The sequence below is a fragment of the Fukomys damarensis genome, unplaced genomic scaffold (assembly GCF_012274545.1).
Source record: "Fukomys damarensis isolate Sample0158 unplaced genomic scaffold, DMR_v1.0_HiC HiC_scaffold_10, whole genome shotgun sequence".
In the NCBI taxonomy this organism is placed as follows: domain Eukaryota; kingdom Metazoa; phylum Chordata; class Mammalia; order Rodentia; family Bathyergidae; genus Fukomys; species Fukomys damarensis.
The window spans coordinates 36,844,557-36,859,201 of NW_022900922.1; the positions used below are offsets into that span (position 1 = coordinate 36,844,557).

Consider the following 14,645-nt stretch of genomic DNA (forward strand, 5'->3'; position numbering starts at 1 on the left):
CCTAAGAATGAAAAGAAGGCCCAGGTGGCTGCAGAGTACACAGAGGAGAGGCAGCAAGTAGAGAGGGAAGAGACTGGAGCCTTGGGGGTAGGAGTGGGGAAGAAATGGGACAGATTTTGTGGGCCACAGTACCAGGCTTACATTTCACTCTGGTTGAAATAGGGAGCCAATGGAAGGATGTCTGATCTGCATCTTACGAAGATCTCTGGCTTCCTAGGAGTTGTGTCAATAAATTCATTTTGGATTCCTGTTAAGGACTGACAGATTTTTAGTGTAATATTTTTTTATTGCCATTCATAAAACTAGAATCTTTCATTAAATAGTTTTAAGGAAAATCTCAATTATTGAATAAACAATAGCATGTGTTGTGAACTTGAAAGTTAAAAACATGATGTAAATTAGCCTCAATATTTTTATCATTATGACCAATAAGAAGTGAATGGTATTGGATTGTGAAATTTTTTATATGAAGTAAGGAATTGCATTTTCAGATATTACAGGGTAGGGAAATGAGCAGATGGTTAGAAATTACAGTCTTGACTTTATGAGTGAGGATGCTGTTTTCTCTCTAGGATAGTGATGGTGAGGTCTTAGTGTAAAGATCCTTACACAGCAAGGTGATGGCCAACCCTGTGTTCCTGACCCCATGACTTGGCCCTTCTCTGGCCTCTCCTTTCTCACCTGAGGGTCTGGAGTTGTGCTGGAGACACCTCATAGATACAAGGATAATTTTTCTGGCCTAGGAGCCATGACCTTTGTCCTATCCATTTTAGATGCTGTACAGTTCAAAATGCTTAGTGTTCTTGAACTTGATGAGAAGTCTCATGTGGTATAAAAATTATAGCAGTTGTACTATTTTCTAGTTTCATACACTATTCTGAAATATTACAGAGCAGTAAAATGAAAATTTTCTTATTCATGCTCACTTTCAGCTCTACTTTTTTTTTAATTATCCAGTTTTCTTATTTTTTATGTTTCTAATTCAGTAGTCTCTGACGGATTAAAAGTTCATATAGGCTCAGTGGTTCTGCCGCCTGACTCATTGCAAGCACAAGGTCCCAAGTTTGATCCTTGGTACCAAACAAAAACAACAACAACAAAAAACAAAACAAAACAAAAAGTTCAGGTAATGTGGTTTTTCTATAAAATGGAGTACTACTCAGCCATAAAGAATGAGAAACTAGAGACATTTATTGCTAAATGGATGCACATTGAGGACATACTCTTAAATGAAATAAATAGGACATGTGTAAATACTGACTAGTTTCTCTAGTGTGAGAAACAAAGTGTAAATAAAGTTCAAATTGTATAATTGATAATGTGATATAGGAAGAAAATGGCTAAAGGTGTAAGGGAAGTGAGAAGGGAAAGGGAAAAATATAAGAAAAGGAAAAAATGGAAACAAAGTCTTTGTGAACAGGGAAGGGTGGAGGGGGTGAAGGGAGGGCAGGGGAATGGGAAAAAATAAGAACCAAGATACATCATGTAAAGGTTCAAGATCCCAATGATGAATATAACTGTACTGTACACCTAAAATGTACCAATAAACTTAATGAAAAAGAAAAGTTCATATAATGTTGGACCTGCTGGTCTTTGGAGTCCTAGTGTGCCTTCACATGTTAGACAAGAAAAACCTGCTGACACCTGTTTCATTGAAGGAGACACAAAGTACATTGGTTCATGGCAACACCATCAAGACCTCTCAGTATTTTGGATTTATTTCATTTCCTAACAAGTACTTGTTCCTACTATAAGGCAAGGAGTGCTGATATGTGTTTTACATGTTCACAAGACGGCCCTTTCCTCAGGAATGGTGTGTATTTGTAAATGTGCGCCTGAGTCTGCATGCTTAGATACTCATGCAGTTTTCTTACCATGGGCAAGCATTCAACCCCTCGCCTCATGGCACAAGCTCTGCCTTCTCTGTACTTCTCCTGCAGTCAGCCCTGGTGTCAGGCCCCCACTGTGGCTCTGGATCTTGGTGAACCCCACCCCCTCCTACCATTGGCTCACCCTGGGACGCAGGGCGGAGTCCTTTTTGCAGATGGTCGGAGATGGTCGGAGATGATCAGAGAGCTCACTTTGGCAGTGGCTCCCTCCGTCAGTTTGCAGCTGGATTTGAACGCAGGCCTCCTGAGTGATGTGTGCCTTCTTCCTCTGATACCGCAGCGTTTCTTAGTCGCAACTTGCTGAAGGGATGAGACTGACAGTGGCGTCTGTGAGAACAGTGGCCTTGGTGGAACCGCACTGTGCTGTTGACCTGACAGCTCGCTTGCGTCTCGCAACGGTGGCTGTGTCGCAAGCACCCAGAAGAAGGAAGTGTGCAAATTAATTCCACGCTACCTTGGTAGAATGTTTCAAGGAAATGGAACACTTCGGTTTGTGCTTGGGAAAATGTCAAGCCCCTGTCCCAGGTTTTAATTTGTTCACAGCAAAGCCAGAGCTTCTCTAGCTGCACTGCTCCCTTGGGAAGGCAAACAGTGCAGAGCCAGGCAGGCCTTTACGGGAAATGTCATCATTTTTATAGACCTGGCCCTTGACGTGGTCAGGTTTAGCAACTTTCTTGGACCACACAGGGAGCCAGGCTGCAGGAACAGCTGGCAACAAAGTCTCCTTCCAGCCAAATAGTCTTTCCCCGAAACTATCTACCTTCCCCAGGAAACTGTTCTTTTAATAGCAGCCTACCCTCCACTGAGAACCTGGGTGGGAGGAGGAACAGAGGCATCTTCTGAATCCTCTTTCCACGGGTGTTTCCACATGTGAGCTGTGTGGCCCCAGCCTCTGGGGTGAGTCAGGAGCAGAGGTTTTTGGGAGGGTGGAGAGGGCTCTGGCTTCTATGCCCGTGCATCTCCCAGGCCTAGTGTAATGGAGCTGCGAGTTCCTGGTGGAGTTTCTTTAATGTGGAGTTTATTGCTGCTTCACGGAAGAGATTTTGTATCAAAGTTTAGAGCGAGGAAGTGGAGAGTGTGGCCTATGGCTGGACTTCCAGGTTTACCCTCCAACCCTTTACTAGGTAGAAGGCTTAGCTTGTCTCTGGCTTTAAAAAAAACCAAATATACATTTAAGGTAAAGTTTTATATTATCACCATCATCTTCATTTGGGTTGTTATGACTTTGTCTAATATGCTGTGTTAGGCTATTAAGTTTGAATATAAATGTGAGAAGGTCTACTTTGGGCATATTATGATTTTATAAAAATTGATTCCCTTTGGGAATTCTTTCAGGGGGCTTTTTGTTTTTGAGTGGGGTCTTGTGTTACTGAACCTGGCATCTTACTGTCTCAGCCTCTAAGCAGCTGGGACTACAAGTATGTGCCTCCATACCTGGTTTGGAGAGCGTAATTTGATGTCACAGAGATGAAAGTTCTGCACCTCTCCTCTTGGTGACAGAATGTACCTTTAGTTTAATTCTTTTCTGTATTTTAAACTGATGACTCTGAGCACCTATTACCACCTTGCTGACAGGTAAGACAGTATCCTTTAAAAGGTAAATTTGTTCTGTCCTGAACTGACCAGAAGTAAGCAAGAGGTAAATAAACCACAAGCAGGCCCACAGTGTGATCTACAGTTTCTTTGTATTTGTTTTGGATTCAGCGTTCAATGTAGGTGTTAAACTCTGTTGAAAACACAAAACTCTGGAGACCAGCTGTGGTAATTTTCAAGTGTACCTTCCGTACTTAGCCGCAGTGAGCTTTTTTTTTTTAAGTGCTTCTGAGTGGAGCCGTGCCTTGTGACCCACAGTTACTGCAGCTTGCTGAACTAAATTCTCTTTGGTTGCTGCTCTGAAGTAAAACATAGCATCCACTACCGGGCTGTGTGTAGATGGCTGGCGTTTATCTGCGCAGTGAAAAAAACCAACCACCAGGGGGCCCAAGTATGTAGCGTCTGCACTCAGTCCTCCAGGTTCTGCCTGGTTCTGGAGTTACTTTGTACTTCATGGAGACCAGCCTACTGTACAGCTCTTGTAAACGTGTATTTTTCTTCACAGTGTTAGAAAGCTACCTCAGAAGATGAACTGTTTTCCGTTGTCACTGGCTAACATTTACAAGTTTTTGGCCACATTGTATTTTGCTTAGAGTAATATAAAACTTTGAACACTATTTTTCTTTGTCAATTTTTATTTCTCAGTTATTGTCTTTGATGTTTAGTTATGTTTATGTACTTATTCCTACACATTTTCTGCAGTTTGGAAATTAAATTAATAGATGTTTTATTTTGCTTTTGAAATGCAAACTATCTGCCTGGCTTATATTACCTTATTTTGATATCTACATTCTGTAGAAAATAAACTAAAGAAGAAACACAAAATAGCAAGAAATCAACATGTACTTTATATGGACTTATTCCTCCCCCCCAACCTTTTTATTTTGTTTTATAAAAAGAAAGGTGCTATAAAGTTTCCTACTTACATTAGTAGAAAAATACTTCAATGTCAACCTATTCATTTTAGAATGTATGTGCAGTAAAGTTCACCTGCTACCCTTAGAAAACTGAGACACAATGTCTTAATTCTGGTCTCCATGGTTTTTAGTTTTTGAGCACAAAGTTTATGGAATTTGATTTTTTCAAAACATAAGCTGAAGGCCTAAGCAAAAATAAAGTACATCTTCAAAAATTTAATTTCCAGTTTCCTATCTGGGTCTTTTTTCTTTTTTCTTAAGAATTTTGAAACTATTAAGCACTATCACTTCTATTATATCAGAAGAAAATGAAGATAAAATTTAAATTAGTTTTTTCTCCTTGTACTAATTCTAGTTAAAGATTTTGTTGGGGAAAGATGAAATAAATTTTAAAGAAAACGTTTAAAATTTACTGTGATTATATTTACTCTTTTTAACTCCATAAGTACTTGATAAAGAAAATCGTGATCTCTATTGGTATTATTAAAAACAATATTTTATTTTTCTTTTTAATGAAGTAAAGGCTGAGAATTCCAAAGGCTACCTACAGAGAAGTTGTGGCTAATGGAGTAGCACTTACTGAACATCGCTGCTGCACTGGCACAGACAGCGTTTCTGTGTCTGAAATCTTGATACATGTTGAGTATTCTGCTAATTTCCCTTCATGCACGGCGAACCCAGTGGTAATGGAGACCAAACAGTGGATCTTTGTTAAAGTTTTAAATTTTTGTTGAGGAAATTGATGTGATTTTATAGAACTGTTACTGTATGTGAACTGTGTAGAGGAAGCTCTTTGGATTTTTTCTCCCTCACATGATTAGAAAAATAAAAGAGCTAAAATGGGGGGTGATGTATAGCATTTTTCAATCATGGTTACCTTTTTACTTAATATTTGGCCTGGTATAAAAGTGGAATATTTATTTTTTTCATAATGGCAAAGGGATTAGAAATATGAAGCATGTTGATTGATAAAATGAAGTAAAACTGATAGAAAATACTTAAAGTTACTCTTTACTGTTATAGTATTTTTAGCTTTAATGTTTATATATTGAGTTTAATCTCTGTGTGTGTTTAAAGTACATTCATGTTGGTTTATAGCACAGTACTAGGGTACTTGCTTGTTTGATCTCCAGCACCACAAAAATATGCATTACAATAAAATACAATGCAATGCAATACATGGGGAATTAACCTTGACCTTTAAGGATCATGAAACAGGGATTTAGCTCAGTGGTGTCGCCACCTGCCTCACAAGTACAAGGACCTGAGTTCAATCCCCAGTACAAAAAAAAAACCATGAAACATATTTTCCCCATTTTTACTCTTTTTTACAAATTTCCCCCAATTTTTGTGACTATTTGTATAGTGTTTTCCCTGCTATAACTTACTGTTTAATTAGTTTTAGTTGGTGTGTTGCTTGAGAGACTACCAGGAACTGAAAGATTAAGCTGTGAATTAAAAACGGACTCAAGGGCAGAACACAAGGCGTGCTGGTCAGTGGACGCCTTCCCCCTTCACCCCGACAGGCTGCTGACGAGGCTGAGGTGGAGTTGGGGCTCTGGGGCTGGAAACTGCCTTAGTTGTGCCATGCTGAACTGGGAAGACAGGCCTTTTCTCCATTCCCAGTGTCCACTTGGACATTTTGTGTGCATTTGGCACCCTTACAATCTTGAAATGAAATTTGTGGATAGCATTTCTTGTTAATAATGTGATATGTATGTTACTCAGAATCATGATGTCTTTATTACAGTGAAAAAAGACATAGGAAGTCCTTTGTTCAGAGCCCTTGCACTGCAGTATACAGGTGTGCAGACTGGTGTGCTGGGTGACACTCCGTGGGTGTGTGGTGCTGCGGCAAGCACAGTGTCACCTGAAATGGTCAGATTAGATTAAATTTGGAATAAAGTACTCTTTTACTTCATACTTTGCAACACTTCATGCCTGTCTAAAAACCAGGTTGTATTCTGTGGCGATTATAAACAGGGTTTTTGCCCACATGCGTTTTCAGTGGGCCTTTGAGAGTGGTGACAAATGCAGGATGATCTTTGCCTGGGTAGACTGTCCTGGGTGCTGCAGGACCTCTGGCTTTTCTGATCTCTGCCTCCTCAATGCCTGCAGCACTGGTTGTGACAACCAGAAAGCCCTCGCACATTCCCTGAGGCCTGCAGGCTCTGGGGAGCAGGGCTTTGTGAGCAGGTTGTGGGTGTCAGGTAAGTTAGCCCCTGTGCCTCTTCAGCCAAGAGAGGACCTGCTCTGTGTTGGGGGATGCTGGTGCTGCAGAGGGAAGAGCCGGGGAGCTTGTGTCCTTCATATGGCAGGGCAGAGAAGGTGTGGTGACCGTGGCACAGGTGAGATCCAGGGCAAAGGTGACCTGTTTTCTGCTTGCCTTTTCCTTCTCTCCAGTCTCCCTGGGAGTCTCGACTATCAGCGAGTCGTGGTGGGGATGTCCAGCTCTGCCCGTGTGGGAGGGTGGCCCCGAGGCTGCTCACAGAGCAGTAGACTGTGAGACTCAGGGATGCCGTAAGGACGGCCGTTTCATACAGAGTGTGCCAAAGTTTGCCTTTTGGTATTTAAAAAAAAAATAATGAGAGAAAACAAGCAATCAGTAGATGGGGTTAAGGTTACTCCAATTCTAAACTATCTTTGCTCTTTTTTTAAAAACCAAAAGCATCAAAAACCTCATATGTGCAATATCAGGTTTCCATTCCATCCCTCTCCTTTTTCTCCATTTCTGATTATTTTCTTCAGAAACAAAATATAAAGAGTTTTTTGCCTTTCATAAAAGTTGCAGGTGAATGTTTTCCATTGGCTGGATCTCCTTCCTGAGCTCCATGCCCTCCCCTCGGGGAGGTGCAGAGAGTGAGGAGTCATGGAGGACTGGGAGCCAGCACTCCATGGAAATCCAAGCCGATGCCGCTGTCATCCATGGAATGCTCCCTTCTGATTGTGCAGGTTGCCCCTGACATCCCTGAGCCCATCACTTATGGCCAAAGAGCCGCGTGCTGCAGGCTGTCACCCACCCACCAGTGGAGTCATGAGTTACTGGTCATAGAACGTTGCAGTGGAATTTGGTCTTTATGTTACAGTCATTGGTGCTTGCAGATATAGGCCTTCAGTTATACAGTGGAATATCAAACCCATTCCCCGTAACCAGGCAGTACAGACTGAGAAGTAATCATTTTCAGATGTGAAAGTTTCCAATCCTCCAGAGAGGTGTAGTTCTACATTCTGCAAATGCCATCAAAGTGAGTATGCTCTGGAAATATATGCAGAGCTCTGGAGGCAGACTGTGGACTGCAAAGTGAGCAGAGTGCCAAAGAGCAGTGGCCCCACACTTCACTTCTGAGTAATATGGGTGCTGGGCCCCATCGCAGGTCTATCTGGGTGGGATCGTTAGGGTAGGGCCCCAGAGTCTTTGCTTTGAACAGGTTCCCCAGTTGATGCTGATGATCATATGGTTTTGGAAATCACCATTGTGGGTCAGAAAATGAGCGCTCTACATAGAATCTTACCCTGCTGCCTTTCCAGATGTTCTGCCCTGCATTTGATGCCTCTTCCTGGCTGTTTCCCCTGAATCTCCAGGTAAAGCCATCACAGAGGTAGAGTGAGCCATCTACCCTCACCCACACCTAGCATTGTTATCAGCTTGACTTATCTTCCTTTTTGCCCAGCTCCAAACACTGGCTTCCTCTGAACAGTTTTCTGCACTTTTGCCCCCTCAGAACAGTCCCATTTTTCTCATCTGTCCTGTCCTGTTTTTATGAACCCCATTTGGGTTTTATAGGCTCACTGGATGTTACTGCATCCTGTCTTCCCACCAGTTCATATAACTAAGAGGTTTGTTCTCTAGAGCAGTGATGGTGAAGCTTTTAGAGCTTTCAGTGATGCAGACAGCTGGCCACAGTACATGTGTCGTAAAGCAACATGCTTCTATTTTAGTAAAAGTCTTCAACTTAGCAGGCCAGTCCTATCACGCTCAATCCCAGGCATGTTTCTTCCAAGTATTATAGGCTTATTGGCCCTCACGGGCAGTTGACTGTACTCTTACCCACACTGTTGTTTCTGGCTGTGTCATTCTCCTGCATAAGGTGTGGCCTGTTGCTCTGTCGCCCTTCATTGTAGCTCAATTCACCTTCAGGTTCTTGAGGAGGCCTCTTGGTCCCTTCTGGACCAGATGTACCTCGGCCCACTTCCATGTCTGCTGCTGTGAGTTGCAGTTACATAGCTGTTGGTTATCCTGAGTTTGAATGTTACACTCTTCTAACCAGCCTTGGCATCTTCATACCATACACAGCCTAGCACTGTGGAGAACCTCAGCCATTGCAGACAGGCAGTAATTCTCTGTCCCTGTCTTTCTTTCCCCTTTCCTCCTCCATCTCTTCCCTTCCTCCCTCTCTTTTACTGGAGATCCATCCTAGGGCCTTCACACTGAGCTATATCGCCAGCCCCTTTTGTTTTTTTGTTGCAAGCATGCAACACTATACAAAGCTCTGCCAATGTTTTAGCATTGAAATTTCCTGGAAAATATTCCAGTGCTGGAAAGAGTAAGAATTAAAATCTCTTACTCTTTCTTTTCTGCCTCAATGATGAATCCAGCCATATGAAAATAACTTTTTCAAATCTGTTTAAAAGGTGGAGGTTGCTTATGTGACCAGCATAGGGTGGTTTCAGATAGCTCAGTCTAGGTGCCTGCAGAAACTAACGTGGTTACTGGTTCTGTTTTTATGGGCAGGTTTAAATTAACTTTGGTTTTGGAAGTAAAGTGTTAAATAGAAAGGTGGAAATTCCTTGACCTTTGATGGGTTTGAGCTAAGTTAGGTTTGGGGTCTGAGGAGAGAATTCCCAACATTTAGGTAGAATAATTAGATCTCTACTACAGTAGTTGCCAGTACTGGAACCTTTGCCACCTAATTTTAAAGCCTCTCTCCTCCGTGGAAATGGATGTTTTGCCTCCAGGAATGTAGCCAGCTGTTAGCGTGAAGAGAGCCAGCCTGTTAGGACAGGGAGCTGACTATTTAGTTATTGATGGGCCTGGGTTAGGCGCTAAGCATTTCTATCCTAAGCTGAAAATGGGGCAGAGGGACCTGCTTTTGCATTCTTGCTTTTCTTGACAAATTTCTTAAGGGTACTGTTTTAGAAGCAAGAATTGAACAGTGATTCTGAAGTGAGAGTTCTGGTTTGAGTCTATAGTTTTCTGCTCTTTAGTAATTGACTGTGGTGGAAGCCCTTTAATAACAATGGCTTTGAATAAAACAACTTGAGCTTGGAACCTTTACTCGTTCTCTTCTAATGTGGATGCCATTTTATATTGTCCATATTAGTAAAAGAAAGGCAGAAAAAAGTCACAGCCCAGGATTTAAGATTCTACTACATTATGTTTGACATACCATCTTAGGCAGAGCTTTCTTAACTTTATTTAAACCTTGGCATTCTCTTCTGGAAAATGGCAGAACACTGGTACCACCTGATTGGGTAAGACCTCCCAGTGGGTTGTGAAATGCTGCCTAGCCAGTGCTAGTGCCGCATTGCTCCTGGTGTAGTATTTATCTGTATGGAACACTGTGAGGCACTTTGTGCTTCTTCCATTTTACTTTTTGTCTAACAGCTTGGTACCTCTCCAAGGAGGAGCTTAGGTCTGTTTGGATGAGAGTCAAACTTGTGACTGTGATTAATGGGGCCACAGGTAAATCAAGTGTGCAGAAGTATGAGTAATGGTCAGGTGATAAACAAAAGAATGAACCGTATTTCCCAAGCATGTCACAGGTCTTGTAGGCATGGTGACTTCCTCCCTGACCAACAGGGTGGAGGTGAGCAGAGTATGAGAATAGGGACACGAACCTCACTGGCCCGGGTGGTGCTGCTTCACCAGCTGATCAGCTAGAGGCCACGTCTTGCTGCCCAAGGACCTGGTCCTGATGTGAACTTGCCCTCCGTTTCCTTGGTGAACTTGGCTGATGCATGAGGGATATCTCTAGCCCTGAATAGTGCCATTTTAAAGTCTTTAAAGTAGAGAAGGTATAGAGTAAAATATAGTGTATGATTGCCTACCGGGTGGAGCCTTAAGATACTTTAATGATCTGGCTAAGTTTCTGAAGCATTTATTGTTTTTAAACATAGGGTGTCACATATATAATGATAGACTTCACTCTCAATTCAAAGAATCAAATTTATCATATGTAATGATATTGTTGTTAATTATATTATAGTTACTATTACAGTATTGGGATTGAACCCATGACCTTTGCATGAAGCAACCTTCCCAGCCTTTTATTTACTTTTATTTATTTTTATTTTTCGGCACAAGGCTTTCTAAGTGCCTGAGTTGTCCAAACTGGGCTCAAACTTTCAATCTTCTTGCCTCAGCCTTCCAGGGTGCTGGGATTATACAGATTATATATACACATATCAGTCAACTTTCTTGAGGGAGGTGGCAAATATTGAAATAAAGATTCTTGAACTTTATAGGTGCTTATTTGGTTTTAAATGCCAACACCTAGAGAGTCTTAGTATATATATAAACCCAAGAATTTCAGTCCCTCATGTTGATAAGTCAGAGCTTGACAAATGAAACTATGTAGGCGGTTGTGTGGTTTCTAGACCTTGTTTGACACAATGGATTTTTTTCTTTAAATTAATAAACCTAAACAATAGTCTTCAGTGTGTATTAGGGTAAATGCTCCCAGGCAGCTGGAAGGGACACCAAAGTTAGAGATAAAGTTCTCCTAGCATGTTTAATTTATTGCAGGAAGACCAGCTAACACATTGTTCTGTGGAGTAACTGTAGGGGCTTGTTGCAGATTCTCCCTCCATCCAGCCTATTTGGGATATTCACATTTTAATGGAGATCTCTGAACAGTGCCCTTGGCCTTATTTTAGGAGTTGGCTAAACTGAATAGGTAGACTTCTGCCAGGTTCTATTAATTGGCACTTTTGCTATTTCTAAGGGATACACCTGGTCTTTAGTTGCAGTAACATAAACATCTTTAGTGATTTTAAAAATTGCTAATCTTCCAGTAATATTGTGCATTGAAAGGTTACAGTAGTCCTTCTGTGTTTTAGAAATGAGTAGCTTTCATTTTTACCTCCCCTTCATGTTTTGTCCATATGCATGCTTGGTTTTCACATGGCAAAGTTCATTGCTTCCTAATGCCACTCGGCTTCCTAGACCCTCCTGCCGGCTTTGATTACTGCAGCCTGGTTGTTTGAAGCCTAACTGAGCTTGGGATTCTTTGGTAAGAATTTAACACTGTATTTAGTAGAATAAAATTATAACCTGTGAATCTAATTTATTCATTTTTAAAATAAATCAATACTAACATGTAGAGTTCTCAGTTTTCTCATCTGTAGCAATATGAAGAGTTTTGGGGACATGGGGAGTTGGTTGATTGAGACTGGAAAGAATGTGAGTGTTTTAGACCCTTGGCAACAGCCCCAGACCTGGTATTTATGTAGATGGGACCTCACTTTTCAGTGGTGGAGGCTCAAGGAAATTTGGGTTAGGCACTAGTTAGGGTAACATCTTCTTGGCCCTAGGTGACAAAGCTGAGACATAGTTTGTACCTTAGGTGAAATTCTGAGTGCCTTCACTGCTGGTCTGTGATGTGGCTGCGGAGGTGAGCAGGGAGAGCCAGGCCAGCAGGAGGACTTAGCACACAGTGGCCATTCAGTGTGGAAAGTGAGCGTGATGGCAGTTCTCTGTCATCTGTGGCTCCAGACACTGGTGGAAGATGTTTATCTTCCATGTTGTTGGATCCTCAAAGTTTGTACCTAGATTTGAGCTCTGGTTTAGAAGGGATTTTTGATCAAATATTTGGTCATTATGCAATACAAAGAACACACAGGGAAACAAGTATAATATTTTTAGGAACAAAGGATAGTGTACCTGAACTTGAGAGGTGCTGTAACGAATCAGATTTATTCCTTGTGTGTTTTGTCCATGACTGCAGCTCCCATACATAGAACAGTGTCAGGCGCAGATCAACAGTAGATCAACAGCAATTCTAGTGTGTGCTGAGTGAGTGCTGTGACAGGAATGTATGCCGTGTCACAGCCTGGTCTGCTGACAGTTGTTGTGTTTCTCAATGGCTTGCAATGACAGGCATGCCAAGTGAGATGCTCTTATTGTAATATGATAAAGTTTTGACTGTTGATGTTGCTCATGAAAATGCTCTCCATCTATATTGTTTTAAAAAATTGCATCTCTAAAAGAAAATAATTTTTACTTTTTACAGAAGTATAGTTCTGTGGTAGATTGGGAATGCAAAAGAGGAGAGGCTTCATTACATGTAGTTTGAGAGGCATTATGAGTGACAAGCTGGTGATAGTACAGTAGTCAAATATATGATACATGAAAGGTTTACAGTATGGGTCTACAGGGTCCACCTGCATAGTCAGGGGTGGAAGGGTGCACAAGGGTCATTTGCACACTGGAGAGCCAGGGTATCTAGATGAAGGCTGAAGGCCTAGCGCTCACTGCAGTGTTTGGTGTGAGTCCTGTTCGAAAGCTGAAGGAACTGGAGACAAGGGTCCAAAGATGATGGTGAAGATCAGAGCTCCTTCAAGGAAGCAAGAGAGTAGAATTTCTTCTTCTTTACCTTTTATTCCATCCAGATTACAAGCCTATTTGGTGCCACCACATGCAGGAGGGTCTTTCCTTTTCAGTTTTTGACCTACATGTCAGTCATCCACAGATCTACACAGAGCCGTGCTTCACTAATGGAGGAGGGTTTTTTTTTTTTTTAATCCATTCAAGTTGACAATACCATCAACTATCACAGAAGAGTTACTTGGGCAAGGAAGCCTCTCTGAAGATGATGTTGCACTGAAACTTAAAGACATTGGAGAAGACCTTTTAAAGCAAAGCAAACCATAGTGCAAAGGGCTGAAGGCAGCCAAAAAACTAGTTAGTGTGTTCGAGGAACAGAAAGACCCTACTAAGTAAGAGAATAAGACAGGCAGCTGGCCCTTCCATCTGCTTTCTGGATACCAAAGACTTTTCTTGCTTGATCTCGCTCTGCTTATTTTGTGTCCTTCTTTGGTCTCTTTTCCCCATCTGTCTGTGGACTTGCTCACGTCATTCCTGTCCTAAAGAGGAGACCTGTGTTTTGCTTGTCCTGCCTGTCTAGGTTGCTGCTTTTTACACTGTTTGCCTTGATGGCTATGCATTTAAAGGTGTCTCCTCTGTGTCTGGCTGTCCACCTGACCTCCCTTGTGACTCCATTTGTACTGTAGCCTGTGTATAGGGCTGCCTGGAGCTCTGGGGAGTAACATTGGTGGGAAGGAAGGATTTCTATAACTGCTTCTGGGCTTCTGCCCACCTCACTCTCTGGGGTTGCCTCCAAAAGCGAGTGGGAGAGCCAAGACTCACTTCTTACCCCTAGCGCCCACCACTGCCTGTGTGGCCTCTCCCTACCTAACCAGAGGATCAGGCTGCCTCTCCACTCGGCCCTCAGGTGAGCTATTATGTGATTTCTCTGTGCTTCCTCCTTAGTCTTGTCCTATCCCACCACAGATTTCCTCCCAGATAGGCTGTTTTACCAGACAGACACTCTGTTTGGAACTTTATGCTTTAATGTTTGCCCCACTTCATAAAGAAATGTGCCCAGCTCACAGATGAGTACAGAAAGTGATAGTGCTTTGCCAAACTGTAAATAGCACAGCTGAAGTAACACAGAGCCCGAATTTCTGTCTTTGAATTCTGTTTTTAACAATGTTGGGATGCCTTAAATGCTTGAAATTCGTACAGCAGTGAGAGAAAATTCTAAGACAGAATTTGGGTAACCTGTTCAGTAAAATTACTAATATGTAATCCGTCAAATAATAAATTGAATGGGAATGTGTCCTGCTTTGATCCTATTTGTCAGCAAAGGTACTGTTTGCCTCCTGGGTGGCTGACGTTGAGCTGGTCATACTGAAGGCCGAGGTTCCAGTGTGCATTTGCCCATAGTTAGCTCTGCTGCTTTTTAGCCCCTGGAGGACACAGCGGGCCTCTGTGCTCTGGGGCACTTCTGTGTGATACAGGTGTGCACACAGGCAGCTTGGTGCAAGCATTGCTACTCTGTCCTCATCTGTAGAATGGTGATTAATAATAGCACTTAAAGCCTTGTAGGGTTTATGTAGATTTGTGAGCTAACGTCTGCATAATCCTTAGAATATGTTTTAAGGCTGGATAAGTGTTAGCCATAGAAGTAATCATTACTATTACTGTGAAATAGAAATAATTACTCGATATTTATTTATGGCAGTT

The 14,645-nt window shown here is 42.1% G+C and overlaps 1 protein-coding gene across 1 annotated transcript in view; it reads left to right on the plus strand.

The window, feature by feature from the left end:
- The first annotated feature begins 6,395 nt into the window (after positions 1–6,395).
- The window catches only part of Gmds (GDP-mannose 4,6-dehydratase), a 520,891-nt gene continuing 512,641 nt past the window's right edge, over positions 6,396–14,645 (plus strand). The window contains exons 1-3 of the mRNA XM_033761793.1: positions 6,396–6,609; positions 6,803–6,919; positions 10,005–10,107. Coding sequence (XP_033617684.1) covers positions 6,396–6,609; positions 6,803–6,919; positions 10,005–10,107 — 434 coding nt within the window. The remainder of the gene's footprint in view (positions 6,610–6,802; positions 6,920–10,004; positions 10,108–14,645) is intronic.